General features: G+C 43.1%; 3 protein-coding genes across 4 annotated transcripts in view; 2 read left to right on the top strand and 1 right to left on the bottom strand.

Annotated features, from left to right (window-relative positions):
* The window catches only part of actr8 (actin related protein 8), an 8,234-nt gene extending 7,966 nt beyond the window's left edge, over positions 1–268 (top strand). Inside the window, exon 13 of the mRNA XM_063207636.1 lies at positions 1–268. This exon is cut by the window's left edge and continues 162 nt beyond it. The gene's annotated coding sequence lies outside the window, so the exon portion shown is untranslated.
* Positions 269–872: 604 nt separating this feature from the next.
* On the bottom strand, positions 873–7,328 carry LOC134457467 (uncharacterized). The gene is made up of 11 exons (XM_063209475.1): positions 7,268–7,328; positions 6,755–6,788; positions 6,515–6,552; positions 6,392–6,413; positions 6,070–6,180; positions 5,798–5,919; positions 5,591–5,711; positions 4,752–4,862; positions 4,580–4,666; positions 3,809–4,108; positions 873–3,027 (listed from the first exon to the last, which is right to left on the bottom strand). The coding sequence occupies exons 1-11, from the start codon at positions 7,310–7,312 to the stop codon at positions 2,627–2,629; spliced, it is 1,392 nt and encodes a 463-aa protein (XP_063065545.1). The 5' UTR covers positions 7,313–7,328; the 3' UTR covers positions 873–2,626.
* chdh (choline dehydrogenase) lies at positions 6,077–21,489 on the top strand. Of its 2 annotated transcripts, none has more exons than XM_063208920.1 (8): positions 6,077–6,192; positions 8,564–9,384; positions 10,589–10,740; positions 11,725–11,854; positions 13,782–13,916; positions 14,785–14,927; positions 15,925–16,027; positions 18,225–21,489. In XM_063208920.1, the coding sequence occupies exons 2-8, from the start codon at positions 8,646–8,648 to the stop codon at positions 18,641–18,643; spliced, it is 1,821 nt and encodes a 606-aa protein (XP_063064990.1). In that variant the 5' UTR covers positions 6,077–6,192; positions 8,564–8,645; the 3' UTR covers positions 18,644–21,489. The 2 variants fall into 2 exon arrangements, with proteins under 2 accessions (XP_063064990.1, XP_063064989.1); XM_063208919.1 differs by lacking the exon at positions 6,077–6,192 and adding an exon at positions 7,981–8,075.
* The last annotated feature ends 948 nt before the right edge of the window (positions 21,490–22,437 follow it).

Raw genomic sequence — 22,437 nt, 5'->3', positions numbered from 1 at the left:
TGTGTGTGTGTGTGTGTGTGTGTGTGTGTGTGTGTGTGTGTGTGTGTGTGTGTGTGTGTGTGTGTGTGTGTGTGTGTGTGTGTGTGTGTGTGTGTGTGTGTGCGCCTGCGTGTGTTTATTTGTGTACTTGTCTGTCTCACAGTTTTTTTAAGCCTAGATACAGCAACTTTCAAAACATTGAATATTATATATAATCTCATTTGGGTTGGATGGTTAATGTTTTTGAAGAAGCGGTATTTAAAAACATAAATAAAAAAAGCATACAGTATGTTTCAAAATCTGTTTAACTTTCTATGATGATGGCAATAGATAAAGTATCCTTGGAGGAAGGTTATGCAAAAACAAGTTTATTTCTTATTGTATTTCGTATACAGTCACATTCATATACAAAAGCCATTCAATGTACCATACTTAAAAATAGCATAAATAGAAAGGATGTGGTAATATGATGCATGAAAGTAAAATTCATATTAAAAAACACAATACATCTCACAATAGTAAAAGTTAAAATAATCGGAAAACGTTTGGTCGAAAGTCTACATTTGGGACTACCAACAATTAGGGCATTTTTATATCCTCCATCGGTTGGGACAATTGGTTTTGACTTACATTACTTACATTCATACAGAGCAACTTACTATCAAGGACATATTCATAGCGTATAACACGCAGATACAAAGTACACAGGAAATATACAGAGCAATAATTGCAGATGCCAGGTAGGGTTATTTAGTTTAAACAGAGGGTTAAGTAGGATAGACACACACCCAGGTCAAAGACGTCCAACATGAAATTGTCCTTCAGTGTAACGGATTCTTTTGCTTACTGTAAATGCAAAAAATATATGTATTTTTTATTTTTTTTGGCTTGGCTTTCATGCATTCACTTTGAAAATCATGAAAATCATGTTTTTCACAGTTACAGTAAGCAAAAGTATCCGTTAGCACTGAAGGACAATTTCAATGTTGGACGTCTTTGACCCACCCACACACCCAAAATCACAACGTGAGTCTACTGTACTTCAGGTCTGGGTCAGACTTAAGTGATTGTATTTGCATGAACATTGAAGGTTAGTTCACTTAGCAGTTGAAATACACCAAGGCCTTTCACAATATCTTTTGTTGTATTTACCCCCTTCAGTCTGAGAAGCAGTTTCTCACCCTTTTCTTAATATAACCTCTCCAGTTTTGTTTACCTTCCGCTGAAAAAACATCAACAAATGTCAAATATCCAGTCAAAACTGCCGTAGACTGCAGGGGCTCATCGTCACAGAGCTAAGTAAAAGCAGGAGTTGCTGAGGTGCATTTTGAAAACCACTCAGAGCAATCTGATCAGCCATAGGCAAACGGTTGTGCAGATAAACAACTGCAAAGCTGCCATTTGATGTTGTGGTATCCTGTTTTTGAAAAGGGGAAATAAGGCAGAAAATGAAAAAAAAGACCACAGCCTTCACCGCCTTTACTTCCTGGTTTCTGCAGAAATCTTCAGATGAAAGTTTCTGTTGTAGGTCACCAGGTGGCCCATGAGCTGTGTCTTTGTCCCCAGTGTTCACGGTCAGCCCGTCGACCGAAATGTAGATTTTTCAATATCCCAAAATCAGTGACCTCACCTGTGTAACAAATATTAGTGTATTGATGGAGGCCTCTTAGTGTAAATTTGAAATGTGGATTAGAAAATGACAAGTTTGTTAAATGCACCACCCATGCCCATTTTAAAAACATACTGTACACACACATATGGACAAGGTACATCGGCAGTAGAGGAACTTTTTCCTCATCCTCTGTGCAGAAAAAGTAAAAGCCAATCATATTGCATCGTTCCACTGTGTAGCCAGCAATGATTGATAGGGAGGACCCTGTTCAAAAAGTTCCCGTTTCCTGAATCAACATAATGTAAGGTTTTAAGCTGCCTGTCTGAGCTGCCATGCCCCTGTAGGAGACTTTTGAGGGTTCAGAATGAAAGGAGTTCCAAGCCACGCCCATTTAGGAGACTAGCCCCGTATCTCAATCCACACACTTGTGCACTTCGGGCACTGTGTTTCAGTGGCATTCCGGTTCAATCAGTGCACTGAAAGCACCCGGATGATCCCCTAACAATGGCGGAAAATGCAGTGCTTGAAGGATGGACACTGCACACACTTAACGCCCGCCATGTTGACAATGAAACTGAGGAAATGTGGCGTTCAGTTCAGTAGAAGAGTTTGGTCAACAGTCTACTAATTCTGTAAGTAATGTTGCTGAGACACCAACCTTTTCATGCTAACCCAAGTATTGTATGTGTAATTGTTGCCCTTCAGGGTGAAGGAAATATAAATACAAGCACGAGATGCTGTGCCTTGCAAACAGTAGCCAACCGATATTTTGGCAAGCTAATTCCATGCTCAGCCGTCACTTCCAGTGAGGGCAAAGTGCATAGTGCTCAAAGTTTTCCATGACACTATGCACTGAAGACCTCAGTTCACTGTGTGCACTGTGCACTTACCATCAATGCATTAGTGTGTGGCTTGAGACACAAGTGCGTGGATTGAGACACAGGGCATAATTGATCCCACTTTGTTGTATTGGTGATGCGTACAACTCGTGACCTTGGTAACCCACTGAAAATCTTTGGTGTGGCATCACCAGCCTCAGACTGAGATGATCAGGGGATCTGTGGACCCCTTGGATCTTTCCCACTGTTGCAGCTGCTGCAGGACCTCCTTCAGTTTTCCCAGGCCACTGCTATCTTGACAGCCCAGCCTGCCGCTCTGTCTCATCAGCCAAGATGACTTCAGCCCTTTCCCATCAGCCTTCTGCAGAGAGCACAGCCTAGCCAAGAGCTTCTGGAGGTCCTCGAGCAGGGTGAAGGACTCGCAGCCCCTTAGCTCTGCTGGCACGCTGCTCCTGGAGGCCGACATCTTGCCCAAGTGGACCACCCACAGCTTGGAGAGGGGAAGGATCTTGAGGGCCAAGGGGAAGAGCTGGTGTGCTGAGGCAGGGACCGTGTGGGACATCTGGCTGGGAGGAAGTAGCTTTTTCTCAGACTCATCTGTGGAGACATGAGTGGTGGTCAAGTTTATGCCACAGGTTGGAAGTGTAATATAATAGAATAAACAGTGTCCATATCTGTTTTTCAAATGGGACCAGTTAGACTAAAGACAAAAACTCTACATATGAATTACCTTGAACACCTAGGCTACCTCTACACCTGAACTAGATTGAGCTAATCAATTTACAAAATATATATGTTATGGATTCCTATATAGCGCTTGCCTTATATTGCTGTTTTACACCACTTTGATCAACTGCATTTGTTTGTGAACATGGGGTGCATTCCAATATGCAACATTGCGTCTTCCACTTGTGCTTGTGGCCTCACCCTGCCTCCGTGGAGAAAACAATGAAGTTTCCCAGCTGTCAGCCTAGCCACATCTTTTGGTAGAATGTTTTTCATTCACCATCCAAATTGCAGATGAGAAAATGACATTAGAATTGAGCTTTTGCGAGATATTGAAATATAATGCTGTTGTCAGGGATGTCATCACAACATATTACTTCCGGGTACGAGGCCACAAACACAAGGGGAGGACGCAAGGCCGCATATTGGAACGTACCCCTGGTCATCAGCAAATTGACATTGAAAGTACCTAGAGTGGCAAGTGGAATTCCATTGCATTCATCCATTCATTGCATTCACCCATCCACGGTGGGGCAAACGGGGTCAAGAATTGGATCCTCATGACATTGCATGTATTGAGAAGTGGGGGCTTTCAGATAACCTAATTCCAGGCACGGCCAAAGCTGTTAGCATTGTATTACATTCACCGTACCAAGCACGGGGGGGTTTCCAGGCAGGACGACGAGGACCCGGTCTGCGCTCTCGCTCAGGGAGTACAGCCATCGCAGGGGGCCAAGTTGGGCCAGCCGCCCCTGCTGCCACACATCCACGGCCACGTCGCAGCCGCCACTGCCCTGCAGGAAGTCAGCCAGGGTGACCACAGCCCTCTGGAACACACCGTCCACCGCTGGGTACACCATCAGCACAGACACACGCACCGCAGCCTCACCCCCACCACAGGCCTCTTTGGACTGGAGGCCCTGGGACCATGAGGCCCGGCAGTGGAACATGTCTGGAGAGAGAAGAGAGAGGACAGAGGAAGGATTATACAGAGAGAGGTGTACTTATATACCATATTTTTTCAGATCTATAAAGCTTCCACTTTTCCCTCATGCTCTGAGCCCTGCAGCTTTAGATTAGATTATCCTTTATTGTCTCTTCAGGAGAGAAATTCAGAATGGACATGAGAAAGTGTGATTCACAGTTAACATCAGATCACCACAACAGACAGACTTAGGACCACAAAGAACAAACAAACATATAAACAGGGTAACAGACAACCATTCAACCATTGTTAGTGTTACACACAACGTTCCAGTTTTGGCCCTGAGTCATCCAAAGAAATAATACAAACCTAGATATTGCACATACTCTGACCTAGAGCTATTGCTCAGAAAATAGTCAAATAAAATGGAGAAGATAAAAAGTATAATGCATGAATGCTACATAAAAGTAACCCCCCCCCCCCCCCCCCCCAACTTACAGAGGCTGAATCCAGCAGCAATCAGCAGGCACATGGTCAGCATGGAAGCAACCACTATCAGCAGAGCTTTTGGAGACTCCTTTGACTCTATGTGAAAGCAAACTGAACATCAGCCATGACACTCACAACATGCAGGGACATTTGACTGTAGACCTCTCTAAGACACACTTACCCCTCCATGATGTAGGGAGTGCCGTAACTGAGGAGAGAAACGTGATATTTAACACAACAATAAGCATCTTCATAGAAAAGGAAACTGAAAGACATAAGAAGCCATGTTGGACTCACCAGTTGATGTACGCATATCTGTTTTGCCTGTAATATATTAGGACATTATAAACCCTTACCATACCAAATCAACTCATCAATGTAAATATTTTGTCAGTTTCAAGTTTCAACTGATAATGGTGTTCAGTCAAACATACTTGTCATGGTAGGCCTACATTTATGCTGATTCTCCATAACTTGGCCAGTGCACCCTGAATATGGGATACATATACGTGTATAACACAAAACACACACAGAGACACATTACATTACATTACATTACATTACATTACATTGCATTTGGCAGACGCTTTATAACCAAAGCGACTTTCAAAAGAGGACATAATCAAGCCAACATCACAAGCAAATACAAAGTTCACAGGAGATATACAGAACAACAAGTGCAGTTGCAAAGAGGGGTTAGTTGTGTGTGTTTTTTTTTTTTTTTTTAAATATAAGGAGTAAATAAGAGTACACACACACACAAACACACACTCACAAACTAAACTAAACTAAACATCAGACACACAGACACACACACACACACACACACAGACACACAGACACACCGCCTGTTAAATTCATGACAAAACATCCACATCACAGTTATCATATACAGTAATTCATAATCCAATCACGTATCTCAAAAAAGTACATAGATATTTTACAAGCAAATAATACTGTATATATTGTAATCCTATAATCCAGTCAAAGCCCAAAAAGTAAAGGTATACTACAGCCTACCTGAAGCATTTATACTTGCATTTTTAGTGAAGTCATCCTCACTAAAGTCGTCCTCTGGCACGTTGTAAGCTGTTGCCACAACTTGACCAGGTTTAGTCGAAACAGTGTGGCTAAACCACAACTAAAGCAAATAAAACAAAAATGTGTTTTATAAACAAAAACTTGACCCTTCAGAGGCAATCCATGTACTTAACCAGATTAACATACCAAGTCGAAATCTCCGATCCCTGGAACTGTGTAAAGTGGAGGGTGGTATATGCAATACATGTTATCTGACCCATCGCTTCTTGACACGTACAGCCATATCCCAGCCAGGACATTAATGGTGGCTGAAAATTAAATACACAAACAGACAAGCAAAAAACATGCATGTTTTATTTGTGGGGTGGCTTGGGTGTTAAATACTATATGCATGCATGTAAACTGTATATACGGTAACATGTAGGCCTAACCATATAGTTAATTTCATTTAGTCCTACCATCTACTTTGACGGCCCAGGAGATGTTGACCACTGGGCCTTCACATCCACAAGTGACATCCAGCCTCAGATCATGCAAAGCTGATGGGTATCTGTTGTCATCAGGTGGAGCTGGTGACAGAGGTAAGGGTTAAATCACACACATAAAAATTAAAAGGTGAAAAGTTGAACGCTGTGTAAATGTCAACCACATTTTAATTACACACTTCATGGTTTCAAAATGATTGCTGATTTAGACTGATATAACACACACACACAGACATGTGCAGTGCAAGCACACACAAGTCATTAAACAAATTTAGTCAAATAAAGTCACACATACCATTTGACTGGCAAGTAAAGTTCTGAAAAGGAAATGAAAAAAATACTTTTTAAGTAAATCATTGGCAAGTTAACTTTAGGACTAGTTATATTTGAAATAATAAGTCAGAGGTAAAACACTTACTGTCACCATAAAGGCAGTCTTTGCCATTCCTGTAGTCTCTGGTAATCAAAATATAATAAAGGTATTCAACTAGTAAATTTTACAGCCCATCCCCATTGAGAGAGAGAGAGAGAGAGAGAGAGAGAGAGAGAGAGAGAGAGAGAGAGAGAGAGAGAGAGAGAGAGAGAGAGAGAGAGAGAGAGAGAGAGAGAGAGAGAGAGAGAGAGAGAGAGAGAGAGAGAGAGATGTACTATAGCCTACCTGGAGTGGATTCATGACAGATGATTTTGGTTATCTAAAAATATATAAAAGGCCATTAAAAACCACATGCATTGTCCCTGATAGCAATAATAAAAGTTATACCAGGCCACTTTACATTAACTGGCATTTACATTAACAACCATAACAATAACAGTATTGGACAGAACAATGCAACAACCTGCCTACAAAAACATCACCACCACCACCGTCATATTAATCATAATTATTAGTTACTTAATTGCCATGTTTTCTGTGCTATCTGAATGAGATGTACTAGTTTAAAGCATCACTCATTTTAAGATAGCCTACTCCTCTTTGTTAGGCTTAATTCAATAAAAGAATAGAATAGAAATAAAACATCAAACATTACTTATGGGGGAAAAACATGATAATACTTACTAATAATACTATTAGTAAGTAATTAATAATACTACAGAAAACTTATTTCACATTCATCCCTGTTTCATGTGTACAACTCAAATTTAAATACAGTATAAGCATATATTATCTTACTAGTAAGGTGAGGCTCCACAAGTTCCATTGGCTGGTGCACCACATGATGCAGTCGACAAGTGCTTGTGGTTTCAAAGAGATCTCAGGAGACAGGTACTTCGGATGGGTGGAGTCTATTCTCTCTCTCTCTCTCTCTCTCTCTCTCTCTCTCTCTCTCTCTCTCTCTCTCTCTCTCTCTCTCTCTGCATATGGTGACATTTCAAGTAGCCTACTGATGTTTTTGTACACTGATGTAAGTCACCAAAACCTCATACCAGTGTTGAAAGTGACTATTGCCTTGCCTCACAACTTTGAAAATTATTGAATTGGGTATGAATGGTAAGTAGCCCACCCTGACAAACTGTTTTTTCCCCTGCCTTTTTTTTTTACCTTGTTTTTTATCTGCCTTTGTCATGTGCTTGTATCTTACTGCACGCCTTGCGCTGCTATTGTATTTATGGTTTTATGCTTTTTGTCTTCTCTCTTGTTTCCATGTTGTTCTCTTTTGCATGGTTTTTATCTCCTTGTACGGCACATCAACTTGCCATGTATGAAATGCGCTATAGAAATGAATTCCCTTGCCTTGCCTAAACTCAGGGTAGTTCTTGCACAACAATGCCGACTAGTGGTGGAAAGGTTAAGTGAAAATCAACATGACGTCTGTTGACCATGCCCCACCCCCAAACTAGCACGACAACAGAAGTACGTCTTCAGACCCCTCCCCTTCACTGTGGAAGAGTTTTCTGTAGCCTAATAAACAGTCCAGCTGCAATCGAAACGAGGGAAGAGGGTTGTTTATTTCATTTTTTTGCCTCAAATACTGGCGCACGTAAGTGTTCGGAATGTTAATGTCATATACATTTTGCAATCCAATAATTGCACCTTGCGTGCACATGCATGCTATCTGATACTCCGGCCACAGTCGCATGTTTTGGGAAAAAACAGTTGTTTTTCAAAAGTCCACAACAACTATTTATCGAGAGTGATTATACACACGAAAGAAATGCCCATTGGTTGAATGAATCTGGTTTAGCTTTAGTGTGCAATGCTTAATTTCCCTCTCAGTCACGATTTCGACTTTCTGACCCACATTTTCATTTACCCAACCCCTTCAACAAGGACACCGCTAACTCGTTACTGTTACAAAGTTGATCCTTCCATTCAACAGTAGGCTAACCGTTACCGTTACTTGTTTGTGTTACTGTATCAATTAATTTACTTTCAAACGTAATACGTGGGACTGGACGAAGTGACAGAACTCTCTTTCATTATCTCATAACTTGTTTTGACCCTGTTTATGTCTTTCTTTTCTTTTAGGCCCAAGTTCCTCTTGTCATCTGTATGACTTGGCATTGGTACACTGTTGACTTTTCATGAGGATTAGACAGACCAAGTCAACATGCTGTCATTCACAGTATCCAGGACAATGAGTGGTGTCCTTGGCAGAGGTGTGCGCCTGACACCTAGCCTATGCTCCTCCCAGGCCCTGGTGCAGGTGTGCAAGTGGGCATGTTCCTACAGCACTGGCAGCAGCACAGGGCAGAGGACCCCTTCCTACAGCTATGTCATCGTGGGCGCTGGCTCGGCAGGCTGTGTGCTGGCCAACCGGCTGACGGAGAACGCCTCGGACTCGGTCCTTCTCCTGGAGGCCGGCCCCAAGGACATGTTCTTCAACAGCCTCCGCCTGTCCTGGAAGATCCACATGCCAGCCGCCCTCACCTACAACCTGTGCGATGAGAAGTACAACTGGTACTACCACACGCTGCCCCAGGTGGGCATGGACAACCGCGTGCTCTACTGGCCTCGGGGCCGCGTGTGGGGGGGCTCGTCCTCCCTCAATGCCATGGTGTACATCCGGGGCCACGCCGAGGACTACAACCGCTGGCAGAGGGAGGGGGCCGAGGGCTGGGACTATGACCACTGCCTGCCCTACTTCCGCAAGGCCCAGGCCCACGAGCTGGGGGCCGACCGTTACAGGGGGGGCAGCGGGCCTCTGCACGTGTCCCGCGGCAGGACCAACCACCCGCTACACCAGGCCTTTATCGAGGCCGGCCAGCAGGCTGGGTACCCCTTCACGGACGACATGAACGGATTCCAGCAGGAGGGCCTGGGATGGATGGACATGACCATACACAAAGGTCAAGAATTTGCTGCATGTACCAGTACATGTGTGGTGTGCACTTGTACACCACACACACACACACACACGCACACGCACGCACACACACACACACACACACACACACACGCAAACAGACACAAGCAAAACAACATCGACATGCTTATGTGTGAAGTAAAGTTGGTCATTTGCCATATGCACACATGCATTTAGGGTGTGCGTGCAACACACACACACACACACACACACACACACACACACACACACACACACACACACACACACACACACACACACACACACCAAGCAAACCAACATCAACACATGTTCACAGCAGAGCCACCAGAAAGTAAAAGTGAAAGTAAACCTATTGTCCCAACTTTGGTCCAGCCCGCTCACAATCGTCTAACTATAATGAGCCCTCAAGACAGCCATTCCTTCAAATCACCAGTCACCTGACAGGCTTTTTACTTCCTGAACTACTTTTTACTTTTTGATTGACTGCTCTGCAGAGACGGTGAGCAACCTCATTGACCTCTAGACATGGAACGTGCTTATTGACAAGCCACCAAGAATGAACCTATTTGACCTTTGTTCCAATCCACTTTCCTCAGAAACGTAGGCAGGTATTCCAGATACTGACCTGAGTAAACAGCTACTTGTTATTTGACTAAGTAAAACTAAACGGATGCCAACAAATTAACTGGAAGAACTCCATACAAATAAAAAAATGAATGAAAACAATGTTGTTGTATAGATATAATGATATATCAGTTCTGATCAGGAGACATAATCTTTCCCAACAATAGTCAATTTGGTTTGACCATCCTAAATAAATACATGCACAGTCCCTGTTGTAAAAAAAAGATTATGCTTTTACTGTCCCAATTGCATGAAATTAAGTTTGATGAAAAGAAAATAAAGGTCCGCAACACTGTTAAATGCTCCCAAATATTTAATGGCACGACGTTTCGGACTAACTGTCCTTCATCAAAGTGCACATTAAATATTTGGGAGCATTTAACAGTGTTGCGGACCTTTATTTTCTTTTCATTTATCTTCAGTCTGGTCCAGCACCTGTGCCACTGATGTTCGCGCATTCTTTGACTTTATGAAACTAAGTTTAACAGTCAAGTTTTATATATTATCCCAAGGGTGTTGCTATTATTGCTGTGCTGTGCATTGAGTGCTGTTAATCTCATGCTTCTGATGTTCGCCCTCAGGGAAGAGATGGAGCACAGCGAGTGCCTACCTGCGTCCCGTGCTGTCGCGGCCCAACCTGAAGACGGACGTGCGCTGCCTCACCACCCGCATCCTGTTCGATGGAACCAGGGCCGTCGGCGTCGAGTACCAACAGAATGGCGAAACCAAAAGGGTGAGGCGGAGTGGATCATCACAAAGAATAACACACGTTCTGCAGAGTAACCTTGAAAAAGGTGTTGTTCAATCCAACTACCACAACTGTATCCCACATTTTTCTTATGCGTATTGATGAGGTGCGGAGTTCTCATGAAAAACTGGGCGTATAGATTGCTTAAATTTAAAAAGGATGTGTGGATTGCAACAGTGCTGTTAAATTGAAGTGAGACGAGAGACATTGCCTTGAGGACTGCTTTAGTCTTTTATCTTTTGTGTCTGTGATGCACACAGGGTGTGTGTGAGAGACAGTCCTGTGTGTGTGTGTGTGTGTGTGTGTGTGTGTGTGTGTGTGTGTGTGTGTGTGTGTGTGTGTGTGTGTGTGTGTGTGTGTGTGTGTGTGTGTGTGTGTGTGTGTGTGTGTTAGACACACCTAACAAACATTATGTGTGAGTGTGTGTAGTTTCCACTTTATTCACTCGACGGGGGAATGCACCGGAAACTGCCGTTACCTCTGTGTGTTTGATGCAAATTGTGGGGGTTTTGAGGGGACTGAAGTTGCTTAGGATAAAAATGTAGGCTAAATGTAATCTCATGTAATGCAATTGCATGTCAGTATAATCGTATGTAATACATTTCTATTGTGGTTGGCGGGGGTTATTTTCTGACTGTGGGTGGTTCCATTCATCAGCCTTCTTAATTGGGCTGTAGAGCCTGTACCCTGTACATCAAAATGATCTCATCAATATCTCATGAGTCATTTTGATGAAAGTGCTGCGTGTAATATACATGGGTTCTAAATGTTTGTTTTCCCCTGGCTGTGCGAACCTAGCTGCGCACAACTCAACCTCTGATTGTTGGAAGCTGTCAGTCAAAAAATTAGCTCAAGTGGTTGGCTGCCAGTGTCTTGCCCCTCCTCATAACATTGTGCATACAAACACTGCGAACCCATGTATAATGTAATGTAATGTAATACAATGCAGCAATGTTATATGGTTGGCAGGTGTATGCAGAGAAGGAGGTCATCCTCAGTGGAGGAGCCATCAACTCACCACAGCTGCTGATGCTGTCTGGCATTGGAGACGCAGACGAGCTGAAGGAACTGGGCATCCCATTGGTCCAGCATCTACCAGGTGATCCTGCTGAGTAGTATACGCATGAACGGCCATCTGGGTACTTTGCTCGTAAATGCGCATTACACCCCTTTGTGGGGGACAGCAAACCGAATGTCTCAACTTATATGCTACATCGGCTAGCCTAAATGAACACGGTCAATGTTTCAGCCAAGGCTGTCTGGCTATATTATTTTAACAGCCGGCAACACAACACGTTTTCGTCGTGTTGTGCGTGAACAACGCTAGTCTAACAGGTCCTTGCCTTACGTTTATTCTTTCCCAACACCACCAATTACATTGGCTTTTCCCCCAATTGTTTTCCTCCAAAAAGGGGCATAACGTACATGGCACACGTCACGCCGTTTTGCGTATTAACACTGACTGACAGCTGTAGTTAATTTGGCCACAAATTGAACATTGACTATGTTAACATGAGAGATTTAATTCAGAATTAACTCTGAATAAAGCTTAATTCCGCTTTGAAAACGTCATGTAAACACTTCACAATTCGGAATTAAATTCAAGATCAAAGTAAACTCGACGGAACTAATTCTGAAATATTAATTCGGAATTAAAAACATCATGTAAATGTAGATATTGACAACCAGACATCCTCTTTCGTTCGGAGACGGAACTTACAGCAACCACTCGCACTCAAAATGCGCTTCAAATTCCGGCCAGCAAAATAATTATGGAACCGCCGTTCTAGCCGAGGATTATTTGGTGGGCAGAAAATAGGCAAGAATATAGGCAGATGTGGCCTAATGCAGTTGCCATGGTTAGCAATTTGCTTTAGGGGCCAGAAGGTTGCAGGTTCTCAACCAGGTTCCTTTCCAACCAGTAGGTAATGGCTGAAGACACTGCACACTTTGCTCCCGGGACTGTAACTAATACCCTGCAATAACTGTAAGTAACTTTGGGTTAGAGTGCCAGTGTGATGTCGCTAACCATGGCCTAACGGATATGGTAGTCTTAAGGTCACAGGTTGTAGGTTTGAATCCCACCCTTAGGAAGACTCTGTGACCAGTTACCTTCACCCATGGCTGAAGTGCCCTTGAGCAAGTCACCTAACCAGAGACTGGAACCAATTCGTGTAACTGGCCATCCGGGTACTTTGTTCGTGAATGTGCGTTACGCCCCTTTTTGGGGGAAAATTAGATTACATGCAACATCGACTAGCCTAAATAAACGCAGTCCATTCTTCAGCCACGGCTGTTTGGCCATATTATTGGAACAGCCGACAACCCAACACGTCTTAATCATGTTGAGGGTGAACACTGCTAGTCTACAGGTCCTTGTCTTTCGTTTCTTCTTTCCCAACACCACCAATTACTTTGCATTGGCTTATCCCCCAATGTTTTACCCCAACGCACATGGCACACGTCACGCCGGTTGCACGTATATCCTGTTATTTCTGTCGGTCACTTTGGATAGAAGTCTTATGCAAGTGTAGGTTATGTACTGTAATGTAAGTTGTCAATGTACATGTACGAATAAGGATATAAACTACACATATGCAGTGCTGGCCTGCTCTATTTGCAATTGCCTTCTTACAGCATACTGTTTTGATAGGTATTATTAAATATTTGTGAATGTTGTGCATAATATAGTACTTAAAGGGGTAAATTGAGGTCATGCAGTTAAAGCAAAGGAATGATCTGTAAACAATAGGGTTAAATTAATGATTAATGATTGTTAGTGCTGTGCTCATATTGACTTTTTGCTCTGTCTATCTTTCTCTCTCCTTGTGTGTGTGTGTGTGTGTGTGTGTGTGTGTGTGTGTGTGTGTGTGTGTGTGTGTGTGTGTGTGTGTGTGTGTGTGTGTGTGTGTGTGTGTGTGTGTTTGCCTGCCTGTCTGTCTGTCTATCTGCTTGTTTACCTGCTTGTCTGTCTGTCCATCGTCATCAACATGCCTGTGTCTGTGACCTGTGTGTTGTTTGAACAGGAGTTGGTAAGAATCTGCAGGATCACTTGGAGCTGTATGTGCAGCAGCAGTGTACTCAGCCCATCACCCTGTATAAGGCCCAGAAGCCTTTCCTCATGCTCAAGATTGGCATAGAGTGGATGCTGCAGCAGACAGGTACACTACAATCCACCCTATTACCCCGCCCACTGACCGACTGACTGACTTTCTTTTTTTGGGGGGAGGGTTCAATTAGGGTTATTAGGGCAGGATAGTGAGTGTGAGAGAGATGGGGAGGGGTCGGCAAAGGACCCGGGCCAGGAATCGAACCTGGGTCAGCCGCATGGCAGACGAGTGCCGTACCGGATGGCCACGGCAGGGCCGACCGCACAAATTTCAACGCTTGTCTTGCTCTCGCAGAATTTCCGGTCTGGTAGTTACCGTTAGGCTGCCCATGGCCGATCAGAATTATTTAGCCCTAGCCACCACTAACAAAATAGTAATGGGAGATGACACCACAGCTAATGCCACTATTGTGTTAAGTTGCTACATTTCATTTATTGTACAACATGTTTCATTTACATGAAATGAATGTTTTGTTTTTCTGTAATCCATCAATGTTTTCGTTATAAATGCTTGGAGCACCCTCAGAAAAGCCAAGTCTAATCCCTTCGTGCTGGGTGTTTTTTCATTTCCTCACTGTGTCTGTGTGATGTGTGTTTTTTCTCCCTCAATATGTGCTGTGTGTTTTCTCTCTCCCTTCTCGTGCCTGTGTGCTGTGTGTCTTTCCTCCTCCACGTGTCTGTGTGCTGTGTGAAAAGATGCTGAAAAAGGCTGGCCGAAACGTCTGTCTGTCATGCTAACCCAGTAGATTAAAACTGCAAGAATTACACCCAAGAGTGCGGCTTTTTTACTAAACATGAACTTTGCTGTTTGCTCGCACCCGAAGACCTTGTAAGAAACAGTTGGGAGTTGAGCGCACTTTCTAAGAAAAGACTGTTCTCCCTCTTCCTCATTTGGTCTGTGTGCTGTGTGTTGTCTCCAGGCTACGGGGCCACGGCGCACCTGGAGAGTGGAGGCTTCATCCGCAGCCGTCCCGAGGTCACCCACCCCGACATCCAGTTCCACTTCCTGCCCTCGCAGGTCGTTGACCACGGCCGCGTTGCCTCTAAGATCGAGGCTTACCAGGTGCGCTTTCTTCACTTTTTATTCCCATACATGCTTTATCTCTCTTTACCTTTCGTTCTCATCTTTCTCTCTCTCTTCGCTTCATATGCTTTTCTTTCAGTTGTCTCGTTTGTCATTTACAGCTGAAGCGTTAAGCTGTTGAACATATTTGTATTGGACGGTCATGGGCAATTGGTGTCAAGGATTGCAAACTTTGTGCATTCTTGTGTTTGATCTTTCTGATGTTATCATCTAGGGATGCAAATTGTCGATTAATTCATTAATCATTAGTTGATAGTCTTATCGATCGACTTACGATTAATTGATAAGCGGCGTTTCCCCCCCGAAATCTCAATGTTTCTCTGAAAAAAACTACTAAATCTAAAAAAGTTAATTAAAAATTGAGATAAAATACCACATTTAAATGAATTCTATTTCAATTCTTTAATCCAAATGTGATTTAAATATTCCCACTATTCACACCCCACTTCACACACACTCTTCACATGCCCATTTCACCTGGGTCTCTTGTCAGTTGAATTGTTGCATTGATCGATTTAAGTCGATTAATGATTAATCGTTTGCATCCCTATTATCATCAGGTAGTTTTTCCATACCAATGAGCAGCCTCGCCCTGCATGTAAGCCCAAATGCATGAGGACTTGTACTAAGGCCATGGCAATGTTGCCTGCAGTTATACTTGGCGTTAGCAGAGGTGGTTGGACTCGCACTGTAATGCCCCTGTTTGTTTGTGTCTGTGTGTATATTGGTTTATCCACCTGTGGTGTAATTGTCTTGTATGTAGGGGATGACACACACACACACTGTACACACACACACACACACACACACACACACACACACACACACACACACACACACACACACACACACACACACACACACACACACACACACACACACAGGTGCATCTAGTGTTGGCCAGGGGGTCGGATTGCCATGTCTGAGTTGGGTTTCATGTTTCTCATGTTGGGTTTGTGTTTTCATCAATGTGAAGGTACATGTTGGCCCCATGAGAAGCACCAGTATAGGATGGATGAAACTCAAGAGCAGGAATCCTCTGGACCACCCCATCCTCCAGCCCAACTACCTCACCACAGGTCAGCACACTCATTGCAACATTACATTACACTGATATGACACTTTTCTCTTAAGTGTATTACAGGTTTTTTTTATTTTGGGGTTTTATGCCTTTATTTGCGACAGGATAGTGGCAGGATAGTCTCTGCAGATCCTTTTGATTTTTGCACCGCCCGGCTCACTAGGTCTGCGCTATGTTATTCATTGTCACAACGGTCGGGCCAACGAGAGGATTGTTCAAACTGCCTTCAATACAAGTAGTAGACTACAAGTTGTCTTTGTAGCTTCGTTTATTTACACAGACTCGATGGCAAAGAAAATGTAAAATATTTAAAAAATGTCAACCTGCATTTTTGATTGCAGTAGCAGCCACCACGGTAGTTTGGAACAAGGAAGTGGCTCATTGTTGAGAGTAGCAGGTCGCATGAAGTTGAATGTTTCTATGGAAACACTGTTCAACTGTTCCAATATAACCTTAGTGTCATAGCTTGCAAGTAGGCTACACGTGTTGTCTTTGGGCTTGTGTAAATAAATTAAGCTACAAAGCATTGCCAACTTATTTAATGCATATCACAGACATATTTTTCTCTCACAATCTGTAGGCCGGTGAAGGTTAGAACAATGAATTACTAACAGTTGCCTGTTGTCAAACACAGAGTGGCTCTGGTCGAGAGGACCAATCACAGCGGCGGCTGCCATGGTTGTCTGCGGAGCTTGTCTGCAAGCAGTCACATTTTTGGAGGTGCACACCTAGTGTTTGCGGAGGGGGGGAAAATCTCTGCGTGGCTGTCTGCAACGCTGCGCAGACAAGTTGGTTTCTGAGCATACACTGGTCTTTAGCAGTTTGATCCACTGCCAAGGCTGTCAAGTTATTACAGAATATCGATTACAATCCCTGGAGCAATGTGAGATTAGGCGTCGTCTTGCTCAAGGGAACTTCAGCAATGAGTGAAAGTGTTGAGTCAGTCATACATTCTTCCTGGTGGTAATACTATATTGGGCATGGGGCAACACCTAATCTATCATTCCATACTGACACACTGTTCAGAATTTAGATATTGGTAACACCCCTGTGCTGTTGACTGCAATGCAGAGTTTCCCAGGAATGCAATGAATCAGTAATTATGTAATACATGTCATCAAGGCTACACAGACTGACACATACTCAGATGTGGTGTTTAGCCCCGTATCATTCATTATAACAATATGAGTAATAGGGTGTGGAGAGTACATATACATCCAACAATTCCAGATTCAACATGTCATACTTCAAAGTCAAGGAGGGTCCCGAGGCAACACTGCTATATAAAGTTTTATTTTTTTCCACACGCACCGACACGTTTCCACTCGCGCAGGAGTCTTTTTCAAGGTGTCCCTCCCTAACTTTGAAGTTTCTGATGCCCCTTTCCCCTGAAGAGCACCTGCACAACATTTGATTGAGACCCAAGGCAGCGCTTTCCCATCTCTCCTCTTTTAAAAATGTCATACTTCACTTAGAATTGAAATATTCATCATCTGCAACATCCTGCCCTTATGACAACAACTTCTCAGGAAAGGATGGGATGTGTTATGTACGAGGGCTGCACGATTATGAAAAAAATCATAATCACGATTATTTGGGTCAAAATCATAATCACATAATCACAGGATGAGCGAAATAAAATGAATTGTAATAATTATGTAAAAGGCAATAGCATGAAACTTAGGTGAACAGATTTCTGGTCAGAAACAGCAGCTGGTCAGTATGTTCTGGAATCAAGGAGGCTCTCGTAGGTAGGTCACTCATGCCACGACCGATTGAAATCCCGATTTCGATATCACGATTATATCACGATTTACGATAATTTTCTATTAATTGTGCAGCCCTATTATGTACTAATGACTGTGCCACGAGCCACTTCATGCTATTGTTATTGTTTATTGCTACAGACATAGGCTAAATTGTCGGTTAAATTGCAGGCGAAGATTACAGCATGGATTTCCATGCTGTCCTTCAGATCAAAATTTGTGCACAAGGTAGCATGGAAATTCCAAGGCTACTCTAGATATTTCACCAGGCAACATGGGGTATTGATTGGTTGTTGTTGTTGTCAATAATCACTCAATCAACCTCTTTATCCCCACCCCCTGACATTGACATCTGGGAGATCCACAGTGTGTGAATGTTGTGACCTATTTGCCCTCTCCGTGCCTCGTGGTCTGTTCCTTCCTCCTCAGACATCGACATCTGGGAGTTCCGCCAGAGCGTGAAGCTGTCTCGTGAGATCTTCGCCCAGAAGGCCTTCGAACCCTTCCGTGGCCCTGAGGTGCAGCCGGGCCCAGAGGTCGCCACGGACGCCCAGATTGACGCCTTTGTGCGGCAGAAGGCCGACAGTGCCTACCACCCGTCCTGCACGTGCAAGATGGGCGCGGTGACCGACCGCATGGCGGTGACCGACCCCCAGACGCGCGTCTACGGCATGGATGGCCTGCGCGTGGTGGACGCCTCCATCATGCCCAGCGTCGTCAGCGGCAACCTGAACGCGCCCACCATCATGATGGCCGAGAAGGCGGCCGACATCATCAAAGGCCTGCCCTCGCTCAGTGACCCCGGCGTGCCCGTCTACCAGCCACCCACCTTGGAGACTCAGAGGTGAAGAGGGGGATGTAGGTCCACAAAGCGTCCAGGGATGGGTTTCTCAACAGCCTCGTTTCTAACTAATTAAACAATTTACTTGGATGCAATACTATTTCCCATTGGAAACCGACTAAGTTTCTAACTGGTTAGCAACGATGCTTTTGAGAAGCGGGGGTCCTGGAGTATATTTCCCAATACCATAGTTGCTTGCCATTGATCAACTTTGTTGGTTAGCATTGGGCAATTGCATAGCAACTTATTTTACAAATACCTTTGCTTTGGAGACTCAAATGGGAGGAGCAGGTTGGTACCAGTCTGCAAACGGCCCAGGACGATGTTTCTCAAAACCATAGTTGTTGTTGCTAACTGTGTTATCTACTTTGTTGGTTTCAATGTATATGTAATTACTCATTGGTAGCTAACTGGTTAGCAATGACACTTTTGAGATTTCGCACCCCACCATATTTGTTAACCAGTTAGCAGCTTGGATGGCAGTGGAGCATAGAGGTAGAATATTACACTAGAGGTGCGACGGCAATTCGCGATAACACTGGAAAATGGCAAGCGCAGCCTCCATCTTCTGTAGGTAGACTTGTGCTCTTCAGTCAGTGGAGAACATGCCCACCTTTTTGACAGAGGAGAGCCCCCTTCTCCATTCATTGCTTAGATCTACCTACATATAATGGCTGCCAGGACTGCCGTGAAAAAGGAGGCGAGGTCACCTCTAGTCTAATACCCTACCTCTATGCAGTGGATATCGCAGTCATTGGGCATTGCTTGAACACTTAGCAGTGAAGATGAGGCTTGGACCTCACCTTGGCTGTGATCGTTACCAATACAAGTACCTTACTCCTTTGGCGTCGTACACAGATGCTATCCTGCTAAATGTCTTAAGCTCTAGGCCAAACAGTTACTCTTTCTTAGTTATCTGCATGACAGGGACACATAATGCAGATACACAATTTAGAGCAGACCACAACATTGTTTAAGTGCAATTGGATTTTCTGAACGAATGCACCTAGTGAAATGGCCATTCCTTTGAGCTGTCCATAATATTTAGTATGTCTTTTTTACAGGAGTATGTGCAAATTGACATCAAGATTTTGTGTAGATGATTGTATAAGATGCAGCATTAGCTTCTCATCTGAGTAAAAAATACAGGTTTCGTCCTCAGATATTTTTTTTAATTAGCCAAAGGATACAAATGAAGACTTTATTTGCAAAATGGTGTATCTCCATTTTGCATAATGTTGGGAAATTGACATTTTTGTATTGGGCATTCCATTGCATTGCATTGCAAAATGTATTTTATACAGGTTGAAAAAGTATGTTCTCAAAATTAACACATACAGTAGGTGATAAGGCCTCTGAACAGTCATTTTCAATAATGCAAAATGGTGGATACACTGTTTTGCAAATAAACTCTTCAGATATTCATGTCAAGCACTAAACTAATTTGGGGAGACCAGTGCTTTCAGCAGCTCTACATCACGGCATTTCATGAGAACAAATCATTTATTGTTTTTTTTCCATTTTGTGTGAAGTATGTAAGGTAAAAATAATGTGTGTAGTGTTTTAAACATTCTTAAATGAAAAACTCTTCTGAATGTATTTGGTCATAACACTTCATGTATTGATCTGACTTTATTTTGTTGTCAAGCACTAAAATGCATTTCAAAGAACACATAATTCTACCAAGATCACTATCTGATTGATGTTAATATAAATGTAATCCTTGGCACTACAGCAATATTGATGTCACATGCACCAAGTCTAATTTTTGGGTCTTCTGGAGTGCTAAAAGCTAAGGTTTGCTTTGGAATCTTAAAAGGGATAGTCCACCCATAGGCTACTGTTCTGTATTTTATTTTGTGGAAGATTCTGACAGTAAGGAGTGTTTGGTGTGTTAGGGGTGTGAGATTATGCAGTGGGATATTTTTTCAGTGTGTGAAACCAACCCAAGTTTCTTCGCACTCTTGGTTAGTGTGGTCCACCCTTTTTTATCAGCGCAGTGTTCATTTTGTAAGGCACTGATGGTGGTTACATACAGGTACTTAGAAACCAATAATCTGTTAAAGCATGCTGTACTAAGCTTGCTTTGTTTTTGTCACACAAGGGACTAATTCTCCCACCACCAACACTTACAAACATTTCCAGCAACGTCCAGTCCAGAATGGAAAAAATGTGAACATACAACTACTTGCCAGTCCTTTTAGCCTTTCAGTCCACAGTCTTAGCCTTTAGTCTTCAGTATTATACTATAGCTTAGTCAGTGGTCAATATGTCATATGATGGGACTTGGGATTGTTTACAAGGAATTGTTTAATTATGTAATACACATTCAGGTTGATTTTCTTTCTTATTATGTATTACATGACATGTACAAAAATGTGATTAAGATCAAATGAAGATAGATAAGATAAATGCCTTAATACACTAAATGTGACTGTACCAGTGCTGCTTGGAACGGCATTGAAATGAAGTATTCTCTTACTTTTGTACTGTGAATGTCAGCTAGTGTTACGAAGCTTCATAGTCAGGAGCAAAGATAAAATGAATGTGGTGTTCTGTGGGGCGAAACCCATAGTGCCACTCCCGCCTTTTCCGAGAGTGGAGAACACCAGATAATATATATATATATCAGTACATGAAGTTAAGTTGCCATACACAGACATGCATGCTTTCAACATGTTGATTTGCACCTATTTGTTTCTAATGTTTACAAGCTTTTACCAAGATATTTGCTGCACCATAAATACCAGAGATTTCATGTAATTGCTATGTTGTTAGTTTTTCATGATGTATCAGATGTATGGTTTTAAGATGCCTGACTGACAATAATTTTAATAAATCCAGCAATTCTTATTTTTTTTGCCCTTGCATTTTTACTAATTATCTTTTACTTGCCCTTGTCAGTGTGACGGAGGTCATCTTGCACCTGTTCACCCCCCTCGGGGATCGAATCTGCATCCTTGTCAACTACAACGGTCCGGCAATGGGAGACACAGTACGATACCGTTGGGCCGAGAGACTAGTCTCTCGGCCCAACGGCACGAGACTGTATGAGGCTATCGGAGGGAGGTTTACCAACGTTCCACGCCAACTGTGCTAATTAGCCTCCGTTACATCAGCAAAGGCACTTGTCTTACACATGGACTTCCACACAAGGATTTCATGTGGTCCTATGCAGATCTGGTTTTACCAGTAAGCAGACTACAGTTGCCTAAGACCCCACCAAACTTGCCCATTGCAGGGGACCCACAACAGTCAGCTCTGTCAAGGTAAATTCCAGCAAAAATAATGTCTACCTTTCGCTTAGGGCCCCCAAATCAGTAGAGTCACTGCTGGTCCTGTGAATGATTTATGGTCAGTCCTTATGGTCACTCCTGAGGAGCTTGCTAAGCCATGACTGAAGGAACCTGCCAGGGGAGCACATCATGCTTTTGGCTGCAATTGTCAGATTGATGCATTGACCACACCATCATTTTTCAGAAATGTCATCATCCTAATTGAAGACGTTATTTTGGTCTGACACAGGTTATAGGCTTGTGCATCTTGGTGGGTATTCAAAGACGTTCTTATAGTTAACCTGGAGGTCGTAAATCAGCTAATTAAAGAGACAAGGAGAGTGTTTTCTTAACTGAACAATGATGTTTAAATGACAAAACCAGGTGATCCCTTAGCAGGTTTACCAATTTCTGCAGGTTAACATTAATCAGGTTTATCACTTGTGTGTTCATCACCATGTTTGTGGAATACACCTCTGGTGTTAAAAAGTTACATCACAGCCCTGTGGAAGGCTAACTAAGAGGG

This window comes from Engraulis encrasicolus, chromosome 10 (genome assembly GCF_034702125.1).
Source record: "Engraulis encrasicolus isolate BLACKSEA-1 chromosome 10, IST_EnEncr_1.0, whole genome shotgun sequence".
Classification (NCBI taxonomy): Eukaryota; Metazoa; Chordata; class Actinopteri; order Clupeiformes; family Engraulidae; genus Engraulis; species Engraulis encrasicolus.
This window is presented reverse-complemented; position numbering and strand designations above follow the sequence as displayed.